Source organism: Macaca mulatta, chromosome 3 (genome assembly GCF_049350105.2).
Source record: "Macaca mulatta isolate MMU2019108-1 chromosome 3, T2T-MMU8v2.0, whole genome shotgun sequence".
Classification (NCBI taxonomy): domain Eukaryota; kingdom Metazoa; phylum Chordata; class Mammalia; order Primates; family Cercopithecidae; genus Macaca; species Macaca mulatta.
The window spans coordinates 57,004,283-57,026,759 of record NC_133408.1 but is presented as its reverse complement, the minus strand read 5'-3'; the positions used below and the strand labels follow the sequence as shown (position 1 = coordinate 57,026,759).

Sequence of the window (22,477 nt, the reverse complement as noted above, 5' to 3'; positions counted from 1 at the left end):
CCCCAATAGAAGAAGACCAGTCTTTGATCAAGGGTATACGAGTATCTGCGCTGCCTTGCTAGAACTCCCAAACAAGCCCTCAAAATAGATGCTTGATAAATAGCTGTAGGTTGAAAAAGAAAAGCATCCGCCAATGCTTGTTACCATGTGGAATCCCAGGCCCTACCTCCACTAGGTCTGGGGTTGGACTCTGGAAAAGGCAGTTACAATAAGCCCCCAGAGGGTTCACTGGGTCAGTGGACCACACGTGAGATGCTGAGTGGAAGCCCCAGCCCTTGATCCCAGCACTGGAGGATCTCTATACTCTGTCCCTTTTGGGCCGTCCTGAACCACCTGCTTCTGCCAACTGTGTGATTCTTTCCTGAAATGTGCCTCGTGATTCCAGCCTCTGCACCTGGGCTTTCATGTTCCATTCCTCTCTGCTTGCTATGAATCTTTCCACTGTGTTTTGCTGTGGTCTGGAGAACACTGAAGGGCTCAAGGATATGAGGTGCTCTCCAGAATTCATCGGATGCAGAGCAGAGCACCCAAGACCAAGAGGTATGGGACATTCGTTTGACAACTGGCATTGCCCTATCTGAATCTCCATGTTCTCATTAATAATAATAATAATAAAAAAAAAGCAGGTGGTGCCAGCCAGGCAAGGTGGCTCACATCCATAATCCTAGCACTCTGGGAGGCCAAGGTGGAAGGATAGCTTGAGGTCGGGAGTTCGAGACCAGCTTGGGCAACAGAGTGAGACCCCCATCTCTACAAAAAAATGGAAAAATTAGCTGGGCGTGGTGGTTCATACCAGCAGTCCCAGTTACTCTGGGAGCTGAAGCAGGAGGATTGCTTGAACCCAGGAGTTTGAGGCTGCAGTGAGCTATGATCGCATCACTGTACTCCAGCCTGGGTGACAGAACAAGACCCTATCTCAAATAAAAAAAGTCAGGGGGATGGGAGGAGGTTACTGTTTACCAGACAGAGTAGTTGGAAGGATTAAATATGTCACCAAAAACAGATACGGATCTTATTGCCAGCATTGTTGTTCTTTATCTCAGCCCAGCCCTGGCCAGAGCGTTTCGAGCTCTCCCTAGGCAGGGGCTGGAACACCCGGCTCTGGGGCCAGAGTCCACTGTATGCTGCACTGTCAAACTCTGGGCTGCAGGTCAGCTGCAGGGACCCGAGAGTGCAGATGCAGAGCCACTGGGGGAGTTAAGGGCTAAGAAAGATGCCACAGTGCTGCCCCCCAGCCCCCTCTTTCTTCCTGATAGCACCTTTGCCTTTCTGGAGAAATCAGAAGCTGTGGCTGGAGAAGGTTGACCAGCTGTCTGGAGAGGTGCAGCAAGAAGGGCCTGGCAGAGGAGGGCGCTATCTGTGCAAGGCAACCAAAGTGTCCTGCTTTCATTGTGGTTGCTCCAGCTTGGGGCCTGGGCGCAGGAGGGCAACAGCCTGGTAGAACTGGGGGTCTGTGGGCCTCCTTAGGCAAGAACTTCCACTCCAAATGGGTTTAAGCCAACACTAAGGCTGCTACTGCATCCTTGACTTTTTTTTTTTTTTTTTTTTGAGACGGAGTCTCGCTCTGTTGCCCAGGCTGAAGTGCAGTGGCATGGTCTCGGCTCACTGCAACCTCCACCTCCTGAGTTCAAGTGATTCTCCTGCCTCAGCCTCCCGGAGTAGCTGGGATTACAGGTGCCCGCCACCACGCCCAGCTCATTTTTGTATTTTTAGTAGAGACGAGGTTTCACCATGTTGGCCAGGCTGGTCTCGAACTGCTGACCAGAAGTGATCCACCCGCCTCGGCCTCCCAAAGTGCTGGGATTACAGGCGTGAGTCAATGCGCCCGGCCTTGACATTCTATTTTTAAATAAAACTCAGGCTTCCAAAAAGAAGCGGATGTTTGTCTAATTCTAATTAGTAACCAGCCAAAACTGAGGCGACAGACATTTCCGAGCAAGCAAGACTCTCCAAGTGGCCGGGAACCGTTTACATCTTGTTGACAAACACATGTTGCAAGACAGGAAATTACCCTCCTCAGTGCCTATTTTATCTCTGTTTAATTGCTGTTTGATAATAAATTACAACATAGAGTCCATTAATTAAGCTAGCAATGTCCGTGGAACACCAATTCCTTCTGCCCGGAGCTGCCTGGTTATAGGAGCTCTGATTCTGCTGCTGTTTGCACCCACAGCACTTTGGGAAGCAGTTTAGAAGGATTCCGGTTGGGTGACAGGACTCCTTGCACAGAAGGAATGGGTCTGGGAAGCGGCGGAGCTTTGATGAGTGAGTAGAGGGACAGCCTGGCAGCTGGAGAGCCATGCCAAGTGTTCTCTAATTCAGGACACGTGGCTGAACAGAAAGCAACATCAGATTGACTTCTTAAAAAGCAGCTGACGGAAAGCAACCGGGGCCCACTTAACAAGTGTCCATCCCAGAGCCAGGGGGAGCCATGAGCAGCCTAATTCGGTTTGCCAGTCTAAATCAAGTCAATCTAATCAGCTCTGTGGCAGGAGCTTTCACTTGGAAAAGTTCCGCACGCAGGTGGAGCTGGGAAAGATGAAACCCAGCCATTTCCTAACAAAGGTACCACACTGTGCTGGGAGTGCCACTAAGCTCCCAGAGGGAAAGAAGACTGGATGTCTGCTTCCTGCCTGGGCAGGGAGTCAGGAAGTGGTCACCTTCAGAGTGAAAGCCCTCATTAAATTTTAACCACAGGCTCAAGCACAGGGGCTCACACCTGTCGCCTCAGCACTTTGGGAGGCAGAGGCAAGAGAACTGCTTCAGGTCAGGAGTTCCAGACCAGCCTGGGCAGCATAGGGAGACCGCTATTTCTACAAAAAACTTTTTAAAAAAATTAGCTGGGCGTGGTGATGCATGCCTGTAATCCCAACTACCTGAGAGGCCTAGATGGGAGGATTTCTTGAGCCCAGGAGGTCAAGGCTGCAGCTGAAAGGACACAAAGATAGATGTGTACCCGCCCCCCACCCGCTACACCCTTGTTCTGCTCTCTAATCTTTGCACGTACCAGAGGTTTCGTAAGTTCTGTAAGTACATGTTTCTCTTTCTGAGGCCAGGTCACAAGGAATGTTTAAGTAAGATAGCCAGGTCACAAGGTGTGTTTAAGCAAGATAGCCATAAACTGGTCGTGCAACCTGATGCAATATAATTAACTGCCTTTGTGTAAAACTGCTCTTCCGCCTCAAGGGTTGTACTGAAATATCAGAAATGGTGGGAACCAATCATAGTTTGCCAAATCGCTTTGTTCAAACTCCAGCCAATCATATCTCTAATTTGTATAATGATTCTATGCCTACTTTCCTTAGACTATATAACATTGTTCGGAGCTCAGTAGGGGAGCTCTCCTGCCCGTCTCGTTTCACGAGCAAGTGAGAGCTCCAGGTTCGAACCTGTAATAAAGATCCTTGCTGCTTAGCTTTGACTCTGGACTCTGGTGGTCTTCTTCGGGGAATAAACGGTCTGGGCATAACAAATGGGGGCTCGTCCGGGATTTCCCCCAAGCCCACCAGACCCCCAAGTCAACGGATCTTAATCTGTAGGTAAGCCGGCTTTGTCACTGTCTCTGTCTTTGTCTCTGTCTGTCTCCCTGAAATTTCGCGAAATCCGTAATCTGTAATCTGTATTGGTCTGTTCTGTAAGTGGCACGGTCTTGGCGGACGCGCTAGAAGACAGCCACTCGGGACTGGTGGGAGACGTTCCCCAGTGCCCATCTGGGGGCCTCCATCCTTGGTTGCCCCGTCTGACTCAGGTCGGAAGTCCGACACGCGCTCGCGAATGCTCATCGTTATTACTGTCTGTCCGTTATTGTTAAGTGTTAAGTGTAAGCCCAAAACGAAACATAAAACCTTTTCTTCCCCCTCCAGGACCGGACCTGTCGGATACTCCCCTCTGCTTCACACTCATTTTCGTCCCCCCTTCTCTTTGTAGGAGCAGTCCAAAGATGGGCAACAACCAGAGCACGCCGCTCTCACTCCTTGTTACCAATTTTAAGGATGTGAAGGCTCGGGGGCGTAACTTAAGCGTAGAACTAAAGAAGGGAAAGCTAGTTACTTTCTGCCGTTCGGAGTGGCCCTCTTTCGGCGTAGGGTGGCCCTCTGAAGGAACTTTCTGTCTCTCTATTATTACTAAGGTAAAAACTAAGATTTTCCTGCCAGGGCAGTCAGGACATCCTGATCAAATTCCTTATATTCTAGTGTGGCAGGATCTTGTGGAAAACCCACCACCCTGGATAACTCCATTCATCCTTGAGCCCTGCAAAGGCCTAGTAACGCGACCTACAAGACAAAAGACTCCCTCTGCTCCCTCGGCCCCTGTGCTGCCGGACAGCCAGGACCCCCTAACGTTAGAACCCACATTTCCCCCACCATATCAGCACCTTATCCCGCAGGACCCAGTCCCCCAGGGTGGTGCTTCCGTAGAGGGAAACCGAGAAGCGGAAGCAGCCGAGAGTGAAAGTAACCTGGGGGGGCCGGCCGGCCGAACACGAGGCCGCGTACAGCGGGACCAAGCTTCCCGACTCCCTGACTCCACTGTAGCCCTGCCTCTCAGAGAAATAGGATCGCTCGATGATACCGGGCTCTCCCGTCTCATGTATTGGCCTTTTTCCACCAGTGATTTATACAATTGGAAGTCCCAAAATGCTCGGTTCTCAGATAATCCCAAAGATCTAACCTCGTTGTTAGACAGTGTCATGTTTACTCACCAGCCGACCTGGGATGACTGTCAACAGCTCCTCCGAATCCTGTTCACAACGGAGGAGCGGGAAAGAATCCAAGTTGAGGCCAGAAAACTGGTTCCAGGAGATGACGGCCAGCCAACTGCAAATCCTGACCTCATTAATGCGGCTTTCCCTTTGACCCGGCCCAGATGGGACTACAACACGGCAGAAGGTAGGGGACGACTACTCATTTATCGCCAGACTCTAATGGCGGGTCTCCGGGCTGCAGCTTGCAAGCCCACCAATTTGGCTAAAGTATATTCTGTGTTACAAGGTAAGACAGAAAGCCCCGCTGTGTATTTAGAGAGATTAATGGAAGCCTTCAGACAGTTTACCCCTATGGACCCGGAAGCACCGGAAAATCAGGCAGCGGTAGTAATGTCCTTTGTAAACCAGGCAACACCAGATATTAAAAGAAAACTCCAGAAATTAGAAGGTTTAGAGGGAAAGCAGATTCAGGACCTCCTTCAGATGGCCCAGCGAGTTTATAATAATAGGGATACTCCAGAAGAAAAACAGTTCAAGGCAACCAAAGAAATGACCAAAGTCTTAGTAGCAGCTTTCCCCCAGGCAGGAAATGGCCAAAACAGAAAGCAGAAAAAGCAAGGCCCTAGGCAAGGATTAGAAAAAGATCAGTGTGCTTATTGCAAGGAACGTGGCCACTGGATTAAAGACTGCCCAAAGAAACGGAGACCAGCTAACCCTACCTCCGTACTCGTTACCCAGGACTCTGACTAGGGAGGATGGGGTTCGGACCCCCTCCCCGAACCCAGGGTAACTTTGCAAGTGGAGGGGTCCCCAGTTCGCTTCTTGGTCGATACTGGGGCGGAACGCTCAGTCCTAACCAAACCAATTGGAAAAATGTCTAAGAAAACATCCTGGGTGCACGGGGCCACAGGCATCAAAAAATACCCCTGGACAACCCAGAGGACTGTAGACTTAGGAACGGGAAAAGTCTCCCATTCCTCCCTAGTCATCCCAGAGAGCCCCTGCCCTCTACTAGGGAGGGACTTGCTGACAAAGATGGGGGCCCAAATCCACTTTGAGCCAGAAGGGCCCAAGATAACTGATTCCCAAAACAGGCCAATATCTATCCTGACTGTCACCTTAGAAGATGAGTACCGACTCCATCAAGAGCAAAAGCCCCCCGATCAGGGAATTGACTCTTGGCTCCAGCGTTTCCCTGAAGCGTGGGCAGAAACTGGGGGCTTAGGGCTAGCTAAACATCGACCTGCCATATTTGTGGAAGTTAAGCCAGGGACGGACCCCGTTCGGGTTCGGCAATATCCTATGCCCCTGGAGGCAAGAGAAGGAATTACACCCCATATCCGCCGACTCCTAGACCAGGGAGTCCTACGGGCTTGCCACTCATCCTGGAATACTCCACTGTTACCTGTTCGTAAACCCAACAGTACGGACTACAGGCCAGTACAGGATTTAAGAGAAGTTAATAAAAGGGTCATGGACATACATCCCACTGTGCCCAATCCATACACCCTTCTGAGTGCCTTACATCCCAAAAAACAGTGGTATACCGTTCTTGATCTAAAAGACGCTTTCTTCAGCCTTCCTCTGGCTCCCAAAAGTCAAGAACTCTTTGCATTTCAATGGACGGATCCTGAGAGGGGCATCAACGGTCAGCTAACATGGACCAGACTGCCACAAGGGTTCAAGAACTCGCCAACTCTGTTCGATGAAGCCCTTCATGAAGATCTGGGTGAGTACCGGCGGCAACACCCTGAAATAACTCTTTTGCAATATGTTGATGATCTCTTAATAGCAGCCAGGTCCCCGGAAACTTGTGTTCGAGGGACTGAGGACCTCCTGAAGACTCTGGGGGAGCTAGGCTACCGAGCCTCAGCAACAAAGGCTCAGATCTGCAAGTCGGAGGTAACTTATCTGGGGTACCTATTAAAAGGGGGGCAACGCTGGCTAACCAAAGCCCGAAAGGAACAGTCCTACGCATCCCTAGACCCCAGTCAACACGGCAAGTGAGAGAATTCCTGGGGTCGGCAGGGTTCTGTAGGTTATGGATACCCGGATTTGCTGAGTTAGCCAAGCCCCTATACCAGGCAACAAAGGAACGGCAGCCCTTCAATTGGACGGAAGAGGCTGAGCTGGCCTTTCAGCAAATCAAAACTGCCTTGTTATCAGCCCCCGCGCTGGGGCTCCCTGATGTCTCCAAGCCCTTCCACTTATACGTGGATGAAAGTAAGGGTGTTGCAAAAGCCGTGTTAACACAGTACCTAGGCCCCTGGCAGAGGCCAGTTGCCTATTTGTCAAAAAAATTAGATTCAGTGGCTGCTGGCTGGCCACCCTGCCTCCGGATAATCGCGGCGACCGCCCTAATGGTCCGAGACGCTGATAAACTTATCATGGGGCAAGAGTTGCGCGTTATAACCCCGCATGCCATTGAAGGCGTCCTCCGGCAGCCGCCGGACCGATGGATGAGTAACGCCCGGCTCACCCACTATCAAGGACTGCTGTTAAACCCCCTCAGAATAACTTTTCTGCCCCCAACCTCTTTAAACCCTGCTTCACTGCTGCCAAATCCAGACTTGGACGCCCCGTCCCATGAGTGCACTGAGATACTGGCTCAGGTGCATGGGGTGCGGGAGGACCTGCAAGATCGTCCGCTCCCCGACACAGAACTCACCTGGTTCACTGATGGCAGCAGCTATGTCCACCAAGGCCAGCGGTATGCAGGAGCGGCTGTAACGTCAGAGACTGAGGTAATCTGGGAGGAACCCTTGCCTCCAGGGACATCGGCCCAAAGAGCCGAACTGATAGCCCTCACACAGGCCCTCACCCTAGGGGCAGAGAAAAAACTAACAGTATACACGGATAGCCGCTATGCTTTCGCTACTGCGCACATACATGGGGCCATCTACAGAGAAAGGGGACTATTAACAGCCGAAGGCAAAGAAATAAAAAACAAGCAAGAGATCCTAGCTCTATTAACTGCTTTGTGGAAACCAAAGAAATTGGCTATTGTACATTGCCCTGGGCATCAGAAACCAACTACGCCAATTGCTCGAGGCAACTTCTTAGCCGACCAAACCGCAAGGAGCATAGCAAAAGCTCCCAGTCAGCTCCTCGCGCTCCAGCTCCCCGATCCTGGCCCGCGAAATTTGCCATGTTTTCCCGACTATACCGAACAGGATCGTGAATGGATGGACACACTTCCCCTAAAACAGGTTAAAAATGGGTGGTGGACTGATATAAATGACCAAACCATCCTACCAGAAAAATTAGGACGGCAGGTGTTGGAACACATCCACCGGACAACCCACCTGGGTGCCCGGCGAATGATGGACTTAATCAGGCACGCCAAGTTTAGAATCAGGCGCATAGCTGAACTGGCCAGCGATGTCACAACAAATTGCAAAGCCTGCCAACTAAACAACGCTTGCCCCCAAACCCAGACCACCACAGGAATTAGGTGTAGAGGAACTAGGCCTGGTATCTATTGGGAAATAGACTTTACTGAGATAAAGCCTGGAAAATATGGGTATCAGTACTTACTTGTCTTTGTAGATACTTTTTCAGGATGGACAGAAGCGTTCCCAACTAAGAGAGAAACTGCTCAGGTTGTAGCAAAGAAAATTTTGGAAGAAATCCTCCCCAGGTATGGCTTTCCCGTCCAAATAGGGTCAGACAATGGACCAGCCTTCGTTGCTAAGGTAAGTCAGGATTTGGCTTCCATTCTGGGGGCAAATTGGAAATTACATTGTGCTTATAGGCCCCAAAGCTCAGGACAGGTAGAAAGGATGAATCGGACTCTGAAGGAGACCTTAACTAAATTGACCATGGAGACTGGCGCTAATTGGGTAGTACTTCTCCCCTACGCTCTGTTCCGGGCCCGAAATACCCCTTACAGACTAGGCCTCACACCATATGAAATCATGTATGGCAGACCCCCACCCCTGGTCCCCAGTCTAAAAGATGACTTACTCAAACCTGAAACTGAAAATGTCTCTGAGCTCCTGTTCTCCTTACAAGCCTTACAGAAAATTCACCAGGAAATTTGGCCCAGACTACGAGAACTGTACGAGGCAGGACCTCCGCCGACGCCTCATCCGTTCCAGCCGGGAGACTGGGTCCTAGTCAAGCGCCACCGGCAAGAAACTCTTCAACCCAGGTGGAAAGGACCACTGCAAGTACTCCTGACTACTCCCACCGCTCTCAAAGTAGAAGGCATCGCTTCGTGGATCCACTACACACACGTCAAACCAGTGGACCCAACATCCGACCTTCTCGAGCCGTCTGGAGCACCGGTTACATGGACTGTAGACAAAGCTAAGAACAATCCCTTAAAGCTAACCCTGCGCCGTCATCCCCATAGCCGTAACCATGTCTAGCTTACCTATGCTTTTATGCCTTATGCATCTGACTCTCCTCACTGCTGCGCCGTCTAATCCCTATGTCTGGAGGTTCTGGCTCTATGAGAACAAAACTCACCCCGGGGAAACCCCCCAAGCGGGTAAACTGCTAGCTAGCGCAGACTGCCCCCCCTCAGGGTGTAATACTATAGTTTACCTCAATTTCACTAGGTTCCAGATTGCCCAACCAGCAATACCCATGATCTGTTTTGAATATGATCAAACTGAATATAATTGTAAAAATTATTGGTGGCACCAGAGTGCAGGTTGCCCATATAGCTACTGTAAGACGCACTCTGTCCGATACTGGAGAGAACGACAAGGGTGGTATTTTTACAAAACTGAGTCTCCCGTCACTTACACTTGGATAATTAGAGACCCATGGGACTCTCGGTGGACAACCCCACAACATGGGGGAGTATATTACTCATCAACTAGTACCTGGCCCAGTAGCCATTTATATCTGTGGAGAAGTCTAGTCCAGATTCAACCCTTAATCCACACACAAATCCACAGGCAAGAAACCAAGCTATCACAAGACTTGCAGCCCTTCTCCTGGCTAACTCTATTACAGGAAGGGCTAGCATTCGCCAACCTCACTGGTTTAGGCGACCTGTCCTCTTGCTTTATGTGTGCAACCCTAGGAAGACCACCATTAACGGCTGTTCCTCTATCCTCCCCTCCCACAAACTATACAGGTTTTAACTCATCGATAGTCACGATACCCGATGTAGCCCTGTACCGTGACCCATACCAAGAGAAATACCCCTATTGTTATTCGGCATTTAGCAACAGCCTCTGCAACCAATCGGCTACATACCCTAATAGTCCCATATATGCTCCCCCTGGTGTGTTCTTCTGGTGTAATATGACTCTGTTAAAAACTCTGTCCAAAAGCATCTCTGACGGACAGTTGTGTATCCCTGTTACCCTAGTTCCCCGACTGACACTGCTAACCCCGGCAGAGTTCATAGGCTGGGCAGGGACCGCCCCAACTAAAACTGCGCGACATAGACGAGCAGTTTTTCTACCACTAATTGCCGGAATATTCTTAACCACCTCTGTCGTCGCAGCGGGGTTAGCAGGAGGGGCCCTACAACACTCCATGATAGAAAACGACAAGCTGTTACAACAATTCTCTGTTGCTATGGAAGACTCCGCCTATTCCCTAGCCTCCCTTCAGCGGCAGCTCACCTCCCTAGCACAGGTCACCCTTCAAAACCGCAGAGCCTTAGACTTACTCACGGCTGAGAAAGGAGGTACCTGTATGTTCCTCAAAGAAGAATGCTGTTTCTATATAAATGAGTCAGGGTTAGTTGAGGAAAGAGTCCAACGCCTACACGAACTAAGCTTAGAAATGAAAAAGCAACAATTCACTACAGCCGCTAACAATTGGTGGAGCCCTTCAATGTTTTCCCTTCTGGCACCCCTTTTAGGCCCCCTAATGTCTTTACTACTTCTATTCACTATAGGCCCCTGTGTGGTAAATAAAATTTTACAATTTGTCAGAGAAAGGTTTGATACCATCCAACTAATGGTCCTCCGTAGCCATCACCAGCCTCTCCTGCACCCAGAAAGTGAGGCTATATTATAAGACTCTGGAAATCCAAGATTGGACATCCAGTTACTTATGAGAAGGGAGAAATGAAAGGACACAAAGATAGATGTGTACCCGCCCCCCACCCGCTACACCCTTGTTCTGCTCTCTAATCTTTGCACGTACCAGAGGTTTCGTAAGTTCTGTAAGTACATGTTTCTCTTTCTGAGGCCAGGTCACAAGGAATGTTTAAGTAAGATAGCCAGGTCACAAGGTGTGTTTAAGCAAGATAGCCATAAACTGGTCGTGCAACCTGATGCAATATAATTAACTGCCTTTGTGTAAAACTGCTCTTCCGCCTCAAGGGTTGTACTGAAATATCAGAAATGGCGGGAACCAATCATAGTTTGCCAAATCGCTTTGTTCAAACTCCAGCCAATCATACCTCTAATTTGTATAATGATTCTATGCCTACTTTCCTTAGACTATATAACATTGTTCGGAGCTCAGTAGGGGAGCTCTCCTGCCCGTCTCATTTCACGAGCAAGTGAGAGCTCCAGGTTCGAACCTGTAATAAAGATCCTTGCTGCTTAGCTTTGACTCTGGACTCTGGTGGTCTTCTTCGGGGAATAAACGGTCTGGGCATAACACAGCGAGCTATGATTGCGCCACTGGACCCCAGTTTGGGCGACATAGCGAGACCTTGTCTCGGAAAGGGGAAAGGGGAAAGGGAAGGGAAAGGAAAGGGAAAGTTCTGACCATGTTGTCCTGAAATGATGCCATCCAGGCATTCCTGCTGGTCTTTCATGGTCCCACTGGGCAGAAGCTTGAGGGAGGGACTATAGAGGAATAAAGGCTCCAGACAGAAAGGTAAGGAAGGTCAAGTTTATAGCAGTCTGCCCCAGACTAAGTCTGGAGGTGAGGGCATTGTCAGGCCTCAGGGCCCAAGCCAAGCCATCGCATCCCCTGGGACTTGCATAAGCCCAGATGGCCTGAAGTAACTGAAGAATCACAAAAGAAGTGCAAATGCCCTGCCTCGGCTTAACTGATGATATTCCACCACAAAAGAAGTGAAAATGGCCGGACCTTGCCTTAAGCGATGACATTATCTTGTGAAATTCCTTTTCCTGGCTCATCCTGGCTCAAAAAGCTCCCCCACTGAGCCCCTTGTGACCCCCACTCCTGCCCACCAGAGAACAACCCCCTTTGACTGTAATTTTCCTTTACCTACCCAAATCCTATAAAACGGCCCCACCCTTATCTCCCTTCGCGGACTCTCTTTTCGGATTCAGCCCGCCTGCACCCAGGTGAAATAAACAGCCATGTTGCTCACACAAAGCCTGTTTGGTGGTCTCTTCACACAGACGCGCATGACAGGCATCACAAGGGTGTTAAAGATGCTGGGGTAGACAGATGGGGAGGGTGGGGGGCCACAGGACCACAGAAGGCAGACATTGCTGCCTTAACATCCCAGCCCTCAGGTTCACCCAAGTGCTTCCTGAGTGGCTTTAAAAACCTTCCCCTGAGGCCGGGTGCAGTGGCTCATGCCTGTAATCCCAGCCCTTTGGGAGGCCGAGGTGGGTGGATCACCTGAGGTCAGGAGTTTGAGACCAGCCTGACCAAGATGGCAAAACCCCGTCTCTACTAAAAATACAAAAATTAGTCAGGTGTGGTTGTGGGTGCCTGTAATCCCAACTACTCATAAGGCTGAGGCAGGAGAATCGCTTGAACCCAGGAGGCAGAGGTTGCAGTGACCCGAGATTGCGCCATTGCACTCCAGCCTGGGTGACAGAGCGAGACTCAGTCTGAAAAAAACCCAAAACAAACAAACAAACAAAAACCAAAAACAAAACCTTCCCCTGAAACACCCAAAGCCAAATGCAACTGCTTAGAGCCACATGGGGAAGCTCTGGGATCAAACCATCTTTACTTTGTTCCACATTAGCAGGAGGAGTGGAGTCCTCGGAGCCATTTTTGATTAAGCTAGTATCTAACTAGGACAGCCTTTATTATGTCACTGTTAATAGGTGCACCATTCAAATGTGACTTATTCAGAAGATTAAACAAAGAAGTCTGGGAGTCAAGTGCTCTTTTCACAGCCACTCTTGGAGTAATTGCCTAAAAGGGTGATCTGGCACAGCCATGGGGCCCAGGAGTGGGACTGCCCTAGGCTCAGCCTCTGGGATCTTGCTGCCTGGGCCAGAGGCTGTGGGTATCCTAGGAAGGTGGTATAGGGAGTGTGCTGGGCCCTGCCTCCCACCCTCTGTGTCCCCTTTCTTCAAGTCCTCTAGGCTCAGTACCACAAGTCGCTATATCCAACTCCTGGCCATCTCAGCCCGAGACTAGCTGGGGCTTTTCATTTGGTCTAGTCCAAGACATAGCTTCTTAGATAGTCCCCTCTGGAACTGCTGTAGGCAGTCGAAACGTATCACTTCTTCTACCCCCAGGCGAGTCTTCCAGTGGCTCCCTGACATCTTCTGGATCAAGTCCCATTTCCTCAAACCAGCAGCATCAGCATCACCTAGAAATCAGCTGGAAATGCAAAATTAGGGCTGGGGGCCGAGGCTCATGCCTGTAATCCCAGCACTCTGGGAGGCCAAGGTGGGAGGATCCCTTGAGGCCAGGAGTCCAAGACAAGCCCAGACAACATAGCAAGACTCTATCTCTACAAAAAAAAACACAGAAAATTGAGTGGAACATGGTGGCATTTGCCTTTAGTCCCAGCAACTAAGGAGGCTGAGGCAGGAGGAGCACTTCAGCCCAGGAGGTTGAGGCTGCAGTGAGCTGTAATCACACCACTGCACTCCAGCCTGGGCAACAGAGCAAGACCCCATCTCTTAAAAAAGAAGGAAGAAAAGGAAGGAAGGAAAGAAGGAAGGGAGGGAGGGAGGGAGGGAGCAAGGGAGGAACGGAGGAAAGGAAAAAAGGAAAGAAGGAAGGAAAAAAGGAAAGGAAAGGAAGAAAGGAAGGAGGGAGGGAGGGAAGAGAGGAAGGAAGAAAGGAAGGAAGAGAAAGAAAGGAAAGGAAAGAAAGGAAAGGAAAGGAAGAAAGGAAGGAGGGAGGGAGGGAAGAGAGGAAGGAAGGAAGGAAGAAAGGGAGGGAGGGAGAGAGGGAAGGAGGTAGGGAAGGAGGGAGCGAAGGAGGGAAAAAAAGAAAGAAAGAAAAGAAGGAGGAAACAAAAGCAAACTCTCAGGCCCCACCGGAGATCTGACCCGAAAATTCTGGGGACGGGGCCCAGGAGCTGGTGTTGTCACAGCCTTGGGGGCGATTCTGCTGCCTACTGCAGCATGCAGGCTGGAACCTTGGTGCAGGTCTCCTTAGGTCTGTCACCATCTGCACTTCACGTCTCCGCTGCCTTCTCTCTCAGCACTCCCTTCCCTCTTGCATTCAAAGTTCCAGCCAAACTGGGCTACCTCCTACCTCCCAGGCCCCAGCACCCTGGGTTACACTTATTCTACTGTAGATTTCCTGCCTCTTTTCTAGTCCCTCCCCTTGAAGGGTAAACAATTTGACAGCAAAGACTGTATCATACCAGCTGCCTGTGTGACAGTGGTGCCTAGCGTTTTAGAGTAGGTAATCAAGACATATCAGTTGAGTGAACGAATGAATGAATGAATGAATGAAGACATGCATTTATTTTTTTCTTTTTTCTTTTTGAGATGGAGTATTGCTCTGTTGCCCAGACTGGAGTGCAGTGGCCGCATCTTAGCTCACTGCAAGCTCCGCCTCCCGGGTTTATGCCATTCTCCTGCCTCAGCCTCTCGAGTAGCTGAGACTACAGGCGTCCGCCGCCACGCCCGGCTACTTTTTTTGTATTTTTTAGTAGAGACGGAGTTTCACTGTGTTAGCCAGGATGGTCTCGATCTCCTGACCTCATGATCCACCCATCTCAGCCTCCCAAAGTGCTGGGATTACAGGCGTGAGCCACCGCGCCCAGCCTTTTTTTTCTTTTTTTAAGAGACAAGGCCTTAGCCAGGCGCGGTGGCTCACGCCTGTAATCCCAGCACTTTGGGAGGCTGAGGCAGGTGGATCACAAGGTCAGGAGATCGAGACCATCCTGGTTAACATGGTGAAACCTGGTCTCTACTAAAAAGTGCAAAAAATTAGCTGGGCGTGGTGGCGGGCGCCTGTAGTCTCAGCTACTTGGGAGGCTGAGGCAGGAGAATGGCGTGAACCCGGGAGGTGGAGCTTGCAGTGAGCCGAGATCGCACCACCGCACTCCAGCCTGGATGACGAGCGAGACTCCGTCTCAAAAAAAAAAAAAAGAGACAAGGCCTCACTCTGTCACCCAGGAGTGCAGTGGCATGATCATGGCTCACTGCAGCCTTAAAGTCAAGTGATCCTCCAGCCTCAGCTTCCTGAGTCACGTGCCACCACACCCAACTCATTTTATATATATTTTTTGTAGAGGCGGGGGTCTTGTTATGTCACCCAGCCTGGTCTCAATCTCCTGGCCTCAAGCAGTCCTCCCACCTCAGCCGTCACAGCCACCTGCATTAGATTCTGTAGCCCATATTGCTTTCCATGAGAATCCCCATTTCTCTATAGAGAACCTTCAGGGAGAGGAGAAGGTCTACGCTTCCCAGCCAATCTCCTGCTCCCCACGGGCACTTTTTGCCAATTATAAATGGTGATGGTGCCCCATAAATAACTTGAATTTAAATGGATCGCATTTGACTTTTTTTTTTTTTACCTTGAGACAGAGTCTCGCTCTGTAGCCCATGTTGGAGTGCGGTGGCACGATCTCGACTCGCTGAAACTCCACCTCCAAGGTTCAAGTAATTCTCCTGCCTCAGCCTCTCTAGTAGCTGGGATTACAGGCGCCCGCAACTATGCCTGGCTAATTTTTGTATTTTTAATAGAGATGGGGTTTCACCATGTTGGCCAGGCTGGTCTTGAACTCCTAACCTCAGGTGATCTTTGACTTTAAAATGCTTGACTGTGCTTGGCCCAGAGCGGTAGCTCACGCCTGTAATCCCAGCACTTTGGGAGGCCTAGGCAGTGGATCACTTGAGGTCAGGAGTTCAAGACCGGTCTGGCCAACGTGATGAAACCCCGTCTCTACTAAAAATACAAAAATTAGCTGGGGCAGGGTGATGCAAGCCTGTAATCTCAGCTACTCAGGAGGCTGACGCAGGAGAATCACTTGAACCCAGAAGGCGGAGGTTGCACTGAGCCGAGATCATGGCACTGCATTCCAGCCTGGGTGACAGAGAAAGACTCTGTCTCAAAAAATAAATAGATCGATAGACAAATAAATAAATAGATAGATAGTATAAAATGCTTGGCTGTGCTGGAAGGCCTGGGTTCTATGTTGCTTTGCTCATGGGCACTTGCCCCTCTGTGCCTCAGTTTCCTCATGCTGCCCGCCTATTTCCCAGAGTTGCTGCAAGGATCTGCTCAGGATATGAACAGTACCCTGTCTGGCATTGCTTACCCACCTTAGGAGTATCCATCCAGACAATGAGAACTACCTGCAGTGACGTGGCAGAGGGAACGCAACTGTCTCTTTCCAGCAGTGACCTCGGGGAATGCAAAACCACTACGCACAGAGAAAAACCTGTGAGCCTTGATACGGGCACGTGTGGGGATGAGTGTAATTGATGAAGGCAACTTTGCACGTGAACGTGGGCATTCACAGAACAAGAGACATGAAGGGTGTTTACAGGGTAGCTCCTCAGGTGCCTTCCTCTTACAGACCAATGAACTGAGCCCTGGAGAGAGGATCTGTGAGCCCGACTCACAACCCACCTTCAGTGTTCCTCTGAAATTGAAATATAAATGTTTTCCTAGTCGGTGGCTTGCCTTTTTCTACTACTGGTTGACGTAATGTTTGAAATTCTGATGAATGTCAAGACTAGTGACATTTTCTTGGATGTGTTTTCTTCCAATCTTAAGAGAATTTCTGCTAAGCTCTTTGTGTACACACACACGTGCACACACACACACCTGTGCACACACACCGCTGGCTAGCACAAAGCTGTCAAAGGAAATTCGTTTATCAAGACTCTGTTTTTACTTGTTGGTTAATTGCTTTGCTCTTCTCAGGTTATCACACGTGTTCTCTGAAAGCTGCATTTTAGAGTAGGTGATCAGGACATATTACTTGAGTGAATGAATGAATGAAGCCGTGTATTTGACACACATTTTTTTTTTAAAGACACTCTGCAAACATTCTCCTCCTTCCCATCAGCTGTTTGCTCTTGAACCAGCATTTACGGTCCAGCTTGTACTTACAACCAAACTAATTGACGCTCCTTCAGGATGGATGTGTCAATCAGATTCTAGTGAAGAAATTTGCTAATTGTTTCTCTGAAGTAGTAAGCAGGTAGATTTGGTTATAATGACGGTACATGCACATATGGTATATATTTGCATGTTAGCAAATGACTCTGTGGCTTATCCACCTTTGAAATATGCACAGTGTGACTTATTCACCTATGAAACCTGCACATTGATCTTGTTAATATCCGCACTGATGCAGCCAGTCGCAGTGGCTCACGCCTGTAATGCCAGCATTTTGGGAGACCGAGGTGGGCAGATCTCTTGAGGTCAGGAGTTTGAGACCAGCCTGGCCAAATGGTGAAACCCCATTTCTACTAAAAATACAAAAATTAGCCGGACATGGTGGCATGTGCCTGTAATCCCAGATATTCAGGAGGCTGAGGTAGGAGAATCGCATGAGCCTGGGAGGCGGAGATCGCAGTGAGCCAAGATCACACCACTGCACTCTAGCTTGGAGGACAGAGTCAGACTCCATCTCAAAAAAAAAAAAAAAAAAAAAAAAATTCTGCGCACTGCAACAACCACTTATGAATCTTTTTCCTATCTTTAGAGAAATAACCAGCAAGACTCCTACCTTCTTCTTAACATCTCAGAATAAATAACTACCAAGGTAGACAGCAACAAACTTTATCCAGAAGGCCGGCAAGGCCCCTGTGGGCCGGAGATGGTGATATTACTACTTCCTTCCTGGTCAGAGATGAGCTCCTACCTGCGGTCCCCAGCCATGGCACGGATACAGTATTGCTGTGTGGTTCTCCAGTGGCCCCTGGTCCAAGCAGACGTCTTTTGCCTTGTTGTTGCGAAGCTGCAAGAATAGACAAAACATGATCCATCAGAGCTCCGCTAGTGGAGGTGTGGATGCCCAGTCACTGTTCTACCATGCCTTGGTTCCAACTTCATGATGGGAAGACCACACAGGCCTCTAAGTGAGGACCAGGGCTCAAGTCTGTGCAGTGATCACCTTAGCAAGAAAAATCAAGTCTTAAGGTGGATGGCATGGATCCTAGGTCTCTGACTGTGTCCTGGGCAGCTTGCCCCCCACCCTCACAGCACCTCCATTCCTAACATGAAAGGCAATCTGAGGGAACTTCTGCGCATAGGAGCACTGGTTACCCAGATCTTAGGCTTCTAAACGGCTTTGAAGCTTCTAAGTGGCTTATAGGCTTCTCAGTGGCTTCTAAGGCTTCTAAGTGGCTTGTAAAATCTGGTTATCCAGATGGTTAGGCTTCTAAGTGGGCCTCAGCACCAACATTGGTTTTAATAAACCAGGTAATCAAAGGTTAGCTTTTCAGGTCATGACGTGCATAAAGGCATGAAGAACCTAAAAGCAAATTAGGCTGGACGCGGTGGCTCATGCCTGTAATCCCAGCACTTTGGGAGGCTGAGGTAGGAGAATGGCTTGAGCCCAGGAATTCAAGACCAACATGGGCAACATAGCGAGGCCCCATCTCTACAAAAACATTAAAACAAATTAACCAGGCGTGGTGGCACACACTTGTAGTCCCAGCTACTCAGGAGGCTGAGACGGCAGGATGGTTTGAGCCCAGGAGCTCCAGGCTGCAGTGAGCCATGATTGTACCACTAGACTCTAGCCTGGGCGACAGAGCAAGACCTATTTCTAAAAAAAAGAAAAAAAAACCCTAAAAGCTTACTATCATAAAATGCTCTAGCAGTATCTATTTATATATTCAAAAACATATACCTATGCTGTGCTAAGCACCACTGTAGGTGTTTGGAACGCACCCACGGAGGAAATAGACAAAAGTCCCCAAAGCAACACCTGTGAAACTAGGCATGGGTCTTTGGGAGAATGTAAGAACTGATCTCATTTGGATCTCTAGGTGCATTGTGATCTACACGGGTATCTATCCCACCAGCACCCTACGGTCTCAATGGGTGGGAAAAAGGTAATGTTGCTGGTCCTCTCCATCTATATTCATTCCCCTCCAGATTACATTCCCCATCGAAACAGAGAGGAAAAGGCATTCTGTTTCTTTTCTTTTCTTTTCTTTTTGAGACAGAGTTTCGTTCTTGTTGCCCAGGCTGAAATGCAATGGTGCAATCTCGACTCACTGCAACCTCCACCTCCTGGGTTCAAGCGATTCTCCTGCTTCAGCCTCCCAAGTAGCTGGGATTACAGTTGCCCGCCACCATGCCAAGCTAATTTTTTGTATTTTTAGCAGAGACGGGGTTTTACCACTTTGGCCAGGCTGATCTTGAACTCCTGACCTCAGGTGATGCACCTGCCTTGGCCTCCCAAAGTGCTGGGATTATAGGCGTGAACCACTGCGCCTGGCCGGCATTCTGTTCTTTATGTACCCAAATTGTGTTTAGGCTCAGACAACTTGAGCAGATTTTTTTTTTCTTCTTTTGTTTTTTTGAGATGGAGTCTTGCTCTGTCGCCCAGGCTGGAGTACAGTGGCGCGATCTCGGCTCACTGCAAGCTCCGCCTCCCAGGTTCAAGCCATTCTCCCACCTCAGCCTCCCGAGTAGCTGGGACTACAGGCACCTGCCACCACCCCGGCTAATTTGTTTGTATTTTTAGTAGAGACAGGGTGGTCTCGATCTCCTGACCTCATGATCTGCCCGCCTCGGCCTCCCAAAGTGCTGGGATTACAGGCCTGAGCCACTTCGAGTAGATTTTTAAATCCTTGTTTTTTTTCTTTGAGTGACAGGGTCTTGCCTGTACTCCAGGCCGGAGTGCAGAGGCGCAATCACAGCTCACTGCAGCTTCCATCTCTTGGCCTCAAGCAATCCTCCCATTTCAGCCTCCCAAAGTGCTGGGATTACAGGTGTTAACCACTATGCCTGGCTGAGAACTCTTTACATATTAAGGACATGAATGTTTTAACAGAGTATTTGCTTTACGTCATGATTTGAGACTGCCAAGCTTTTAAACTTTGTTCTAATGTTTCTGCAATCAAATCTATCATTCAGTAATTTAATAAATATTTATTGAAGGCCTGGTAAGTGCCTGACACTGTGTTAAATTTAATGAGCAAAAGACAAATAACATCGTCCCTGCCCTGAAGTAGTCCACAGTCTACTGCAATGACTGAAATATGCTAGGGCCAACAAGGAGAGCTTCTTTTTTATTTTTTATATTTTAGATGGAGTCTTGCTCTGTCATCAGGCTGGAGTGCAGTGGCACGATCTCGGCTCACTGCAACCTCCACCTCCTGGGTTCAAGTGATTCTCGTGCCTCAGCCTCCTGAGTAGCTGGGACTACAGGCACGCACCACCACACCCAGCTAATTTTTGTATTTTTAGTAGAGACGGGGTTTCCCCATATTGGCCAGGATGGTCTCAATCTCCTGACCTTATGATCCACCTGCCTCAGCCTCCCAAAGTGCTGGGATTACAGGCGTGAACCACTGCCACCGGCCAAGGAGAACTTCTTTACCCCTTCCAAGGATTCAGAGATAACTGCTAAGAGGTGACTCCTGCCCTAAGCATTAAAAGCATATGTAGGCTGGGTGTGGTGGCTCACGCCTGTAATCCCAGTGCTTTGGGAGGCTGAGGCTGGAAGATCTCTTAAGGTAAGGAGTTTGAGACAAGCCTGGGCAACATAGTGAGACCCCAACTTCACAAAAAGTAAACAAAATTAGCTAGGCATGGTGGCATGTGCTTGTAGTCCCAGCTACTTGGGAGGCTGAGGTGGGAGGGTGGCTTCGGTCCAGGAGTTTAAGGCTACAGTGGGCTGAGACTGTGCCACTGGATTCCATCTTGGGTGACACAGCAAGGCTGTGCCTCAAAAAAAAAAAAAAAAGTTGTCTAGCGCCAACAGCAGTGGCTCACATCTGTAGTATCAGCTACTAGGGAGGCCGAGGTGGGAGGATTGCTTGAGCAGAGGAGTTCCTGGCTATAGTATGTCACGATCATGCTATTGTACTCCAGCCTGGGCAACAGAGCAAGACCTTATCTTTTTTTTTTTTTTTTTTTTTAATAAAAAAGGAAGAGCTATCTAAAAAATGGTTTTTGATTAATTTGGTTTATTTCATTCAACACTATAGTCCGTCTGAAATGTGTATCTGTAAATGGTGACACTCGGCAGGTAGAGAAGGAGTAATAGAACCAGATGCCTTAAAACGTTAACATTGATTATATCTGGGAACTGGGATTTGGAGTAAGTTTAGTTTTCATCTGTGTATTTCCAATAGACTGTATGTATTGATTTTATTATTTTAAAAGAAAATCGGTAACACCAAAAGGCTTCTCTCTTCCAAATAATCAGATTCTGATCACAATGTCACTTCCAATGCCACCCCCACTGTATGGCTCAAGGGACATCATTTATACTGTGGTTGATGTCAAAGGCAGCTCCTGGAGTTGTGGAGTGCACAGACTGTGGAGCTGTACACAGCAGCTCTGGCAGTCTTCTAGCCTAGGTGGTTTGTGCCTATAGCCCCAGATACTCGGGAAGCGAAGTGGGAGAATCGCTTGAGCCAGGACTTCAAGGCCAGCCTGGCAACACAGTGAGACCTCATTTCTACAAAGAAAGAAAAAAAAAATTAGCCAGGTGTGATGATGTGTACCTGTAGTCTCAGCTACTCAGAAGGCTGAGGTGGAAGAATAGCTTGAGTCCAGGAGTTCAAGGCTACAGTGAGCCAAGATTGTGCCACCGCACTCCAGCCTGGGGGACACAGGCTGGTCGTCATTTTTATTGTTTCCTTTTTAGTCACTATTTTTCTTCTAATGATAAAAGTATCACCTAACATTAGTGAAAGTTGGAAAAGCATGACAAAGTACCCCCACCCCTAAAACTGCCCAAAGTCCTACTTACTACCCAATGTAATTATATCTTCTGCATTTCCCAATGCTATTATCACACTTGCTTCCAATCTAAAATAGCAGCAAATTGAGTTTTCTCATCCTGAGTTTTTTCCTTTTAAGCATGATGGTATCAGTATTTTTCTCATGTCATTAAACTTTTGTACGTACCATTTATAACAGCTATAAAATATCTCAAACCATGAACGCATTATATTCAACTAATCTTCAAGTGAAATTAAAAAAAATTTCCTCAAAAATAACATGTCTGAGCTGAACAATTTTACTCTCAAATCTTTGTCCTTATTTCAGATTATTTGCTTGGGATAAGAGTGGAGAAGAAACTATGATTGTCATTATTAAGCTTTTCAATACATGTGGCTCAAATTGCTTTTTAAAAGGCTTGTTTCAATTTGCACTATCACAGCGGATATGATTTTTTTTCATATTACTAAGGCCTTGCCTATAAAGTATTAACACATATTCCATAAAATGAATCTATGTTCGTTTGCAGATAGGAAAAAAAGAAAAACAAACCACCTCTGTGTATTTAATTTTTTATTTTCTTTGACTATGAAATAAATTTAAAATTGTCATGTATTTTTCATCCATGTGTATTTTTTCTTGTGTAACTGACCTTGTACTTTGTTTATTTTTCTTTGGGGATGTTTTATTTTGTTGTTTAAATCAAATTTTTAAAATAATGCCTGTAATCCCAGCACTTTGGGAGGCTGAGGCGACTGGATCACTTGAGGTCAGGAGTTCAAGACCAGCCTGGCCAACATG

The 22,477-nt window shown here is 48.4% G+C and overlaps 2 protein-coding genes across 4 annotated transcripts in view; one reads left to right on the top strand and one right to left on the bottom strand.

Moving 5' to 3' along the window:
- GALNT17 (polypeptide N-acetylgalactosaminyltransferase 17) overlaps positions 1-22,477 on the bottom strand; it is a 612,851-nt gene that overhangs the window by 27,301 nt on the left and 563,073 nt on the right. For all 3 annotated transcript variants that reach the window (XM_015133353.3, NM_001265889.1, XM_077994642.1), the window contains 1 exon segment: positions 17,631-17,726. In XM_015133353.3, coding sequence (XP_014988839.1) covers positions 17,631-17,726 — 96 coding nt within the window.
- On the top strand, positions 2,939-11,227 carry LOC144339824 (uncharacterized). Its single transcript, XM_077996643.1, has 2 exons — positions 2,939-4,889; positions 8,255-11,227. Exons 1-2 carry the CDS (start codon positions 3,941-3,943, stop codon positions 9,076-9,078), a joined length of 1,773 nt encoding a protein of 590 aa, XP_077852769.1. The 5' UTR covers positions 2,939-3,940; the 3' UTR covers positions 9,079-11,227.

What these genes read in the sequence shown, in the direction of transcription:
- LOC144339824 (XM_077996643.1), top strand. Translation starts at nt 3,941, where the DNA reads ATGGGCAACAACCAGAGCACGCCGCTCTCACTCCTTGTTACCAATTTT. An exon ending in GGACTACAACACGGCAGAAG is followed by an intron (nt 4,890 to 8,254) that starts GTAGGGGACGAC and finishes TTGTCTTTGTAG; the next exon opens with ATACTTTTTCAGGATGGACA.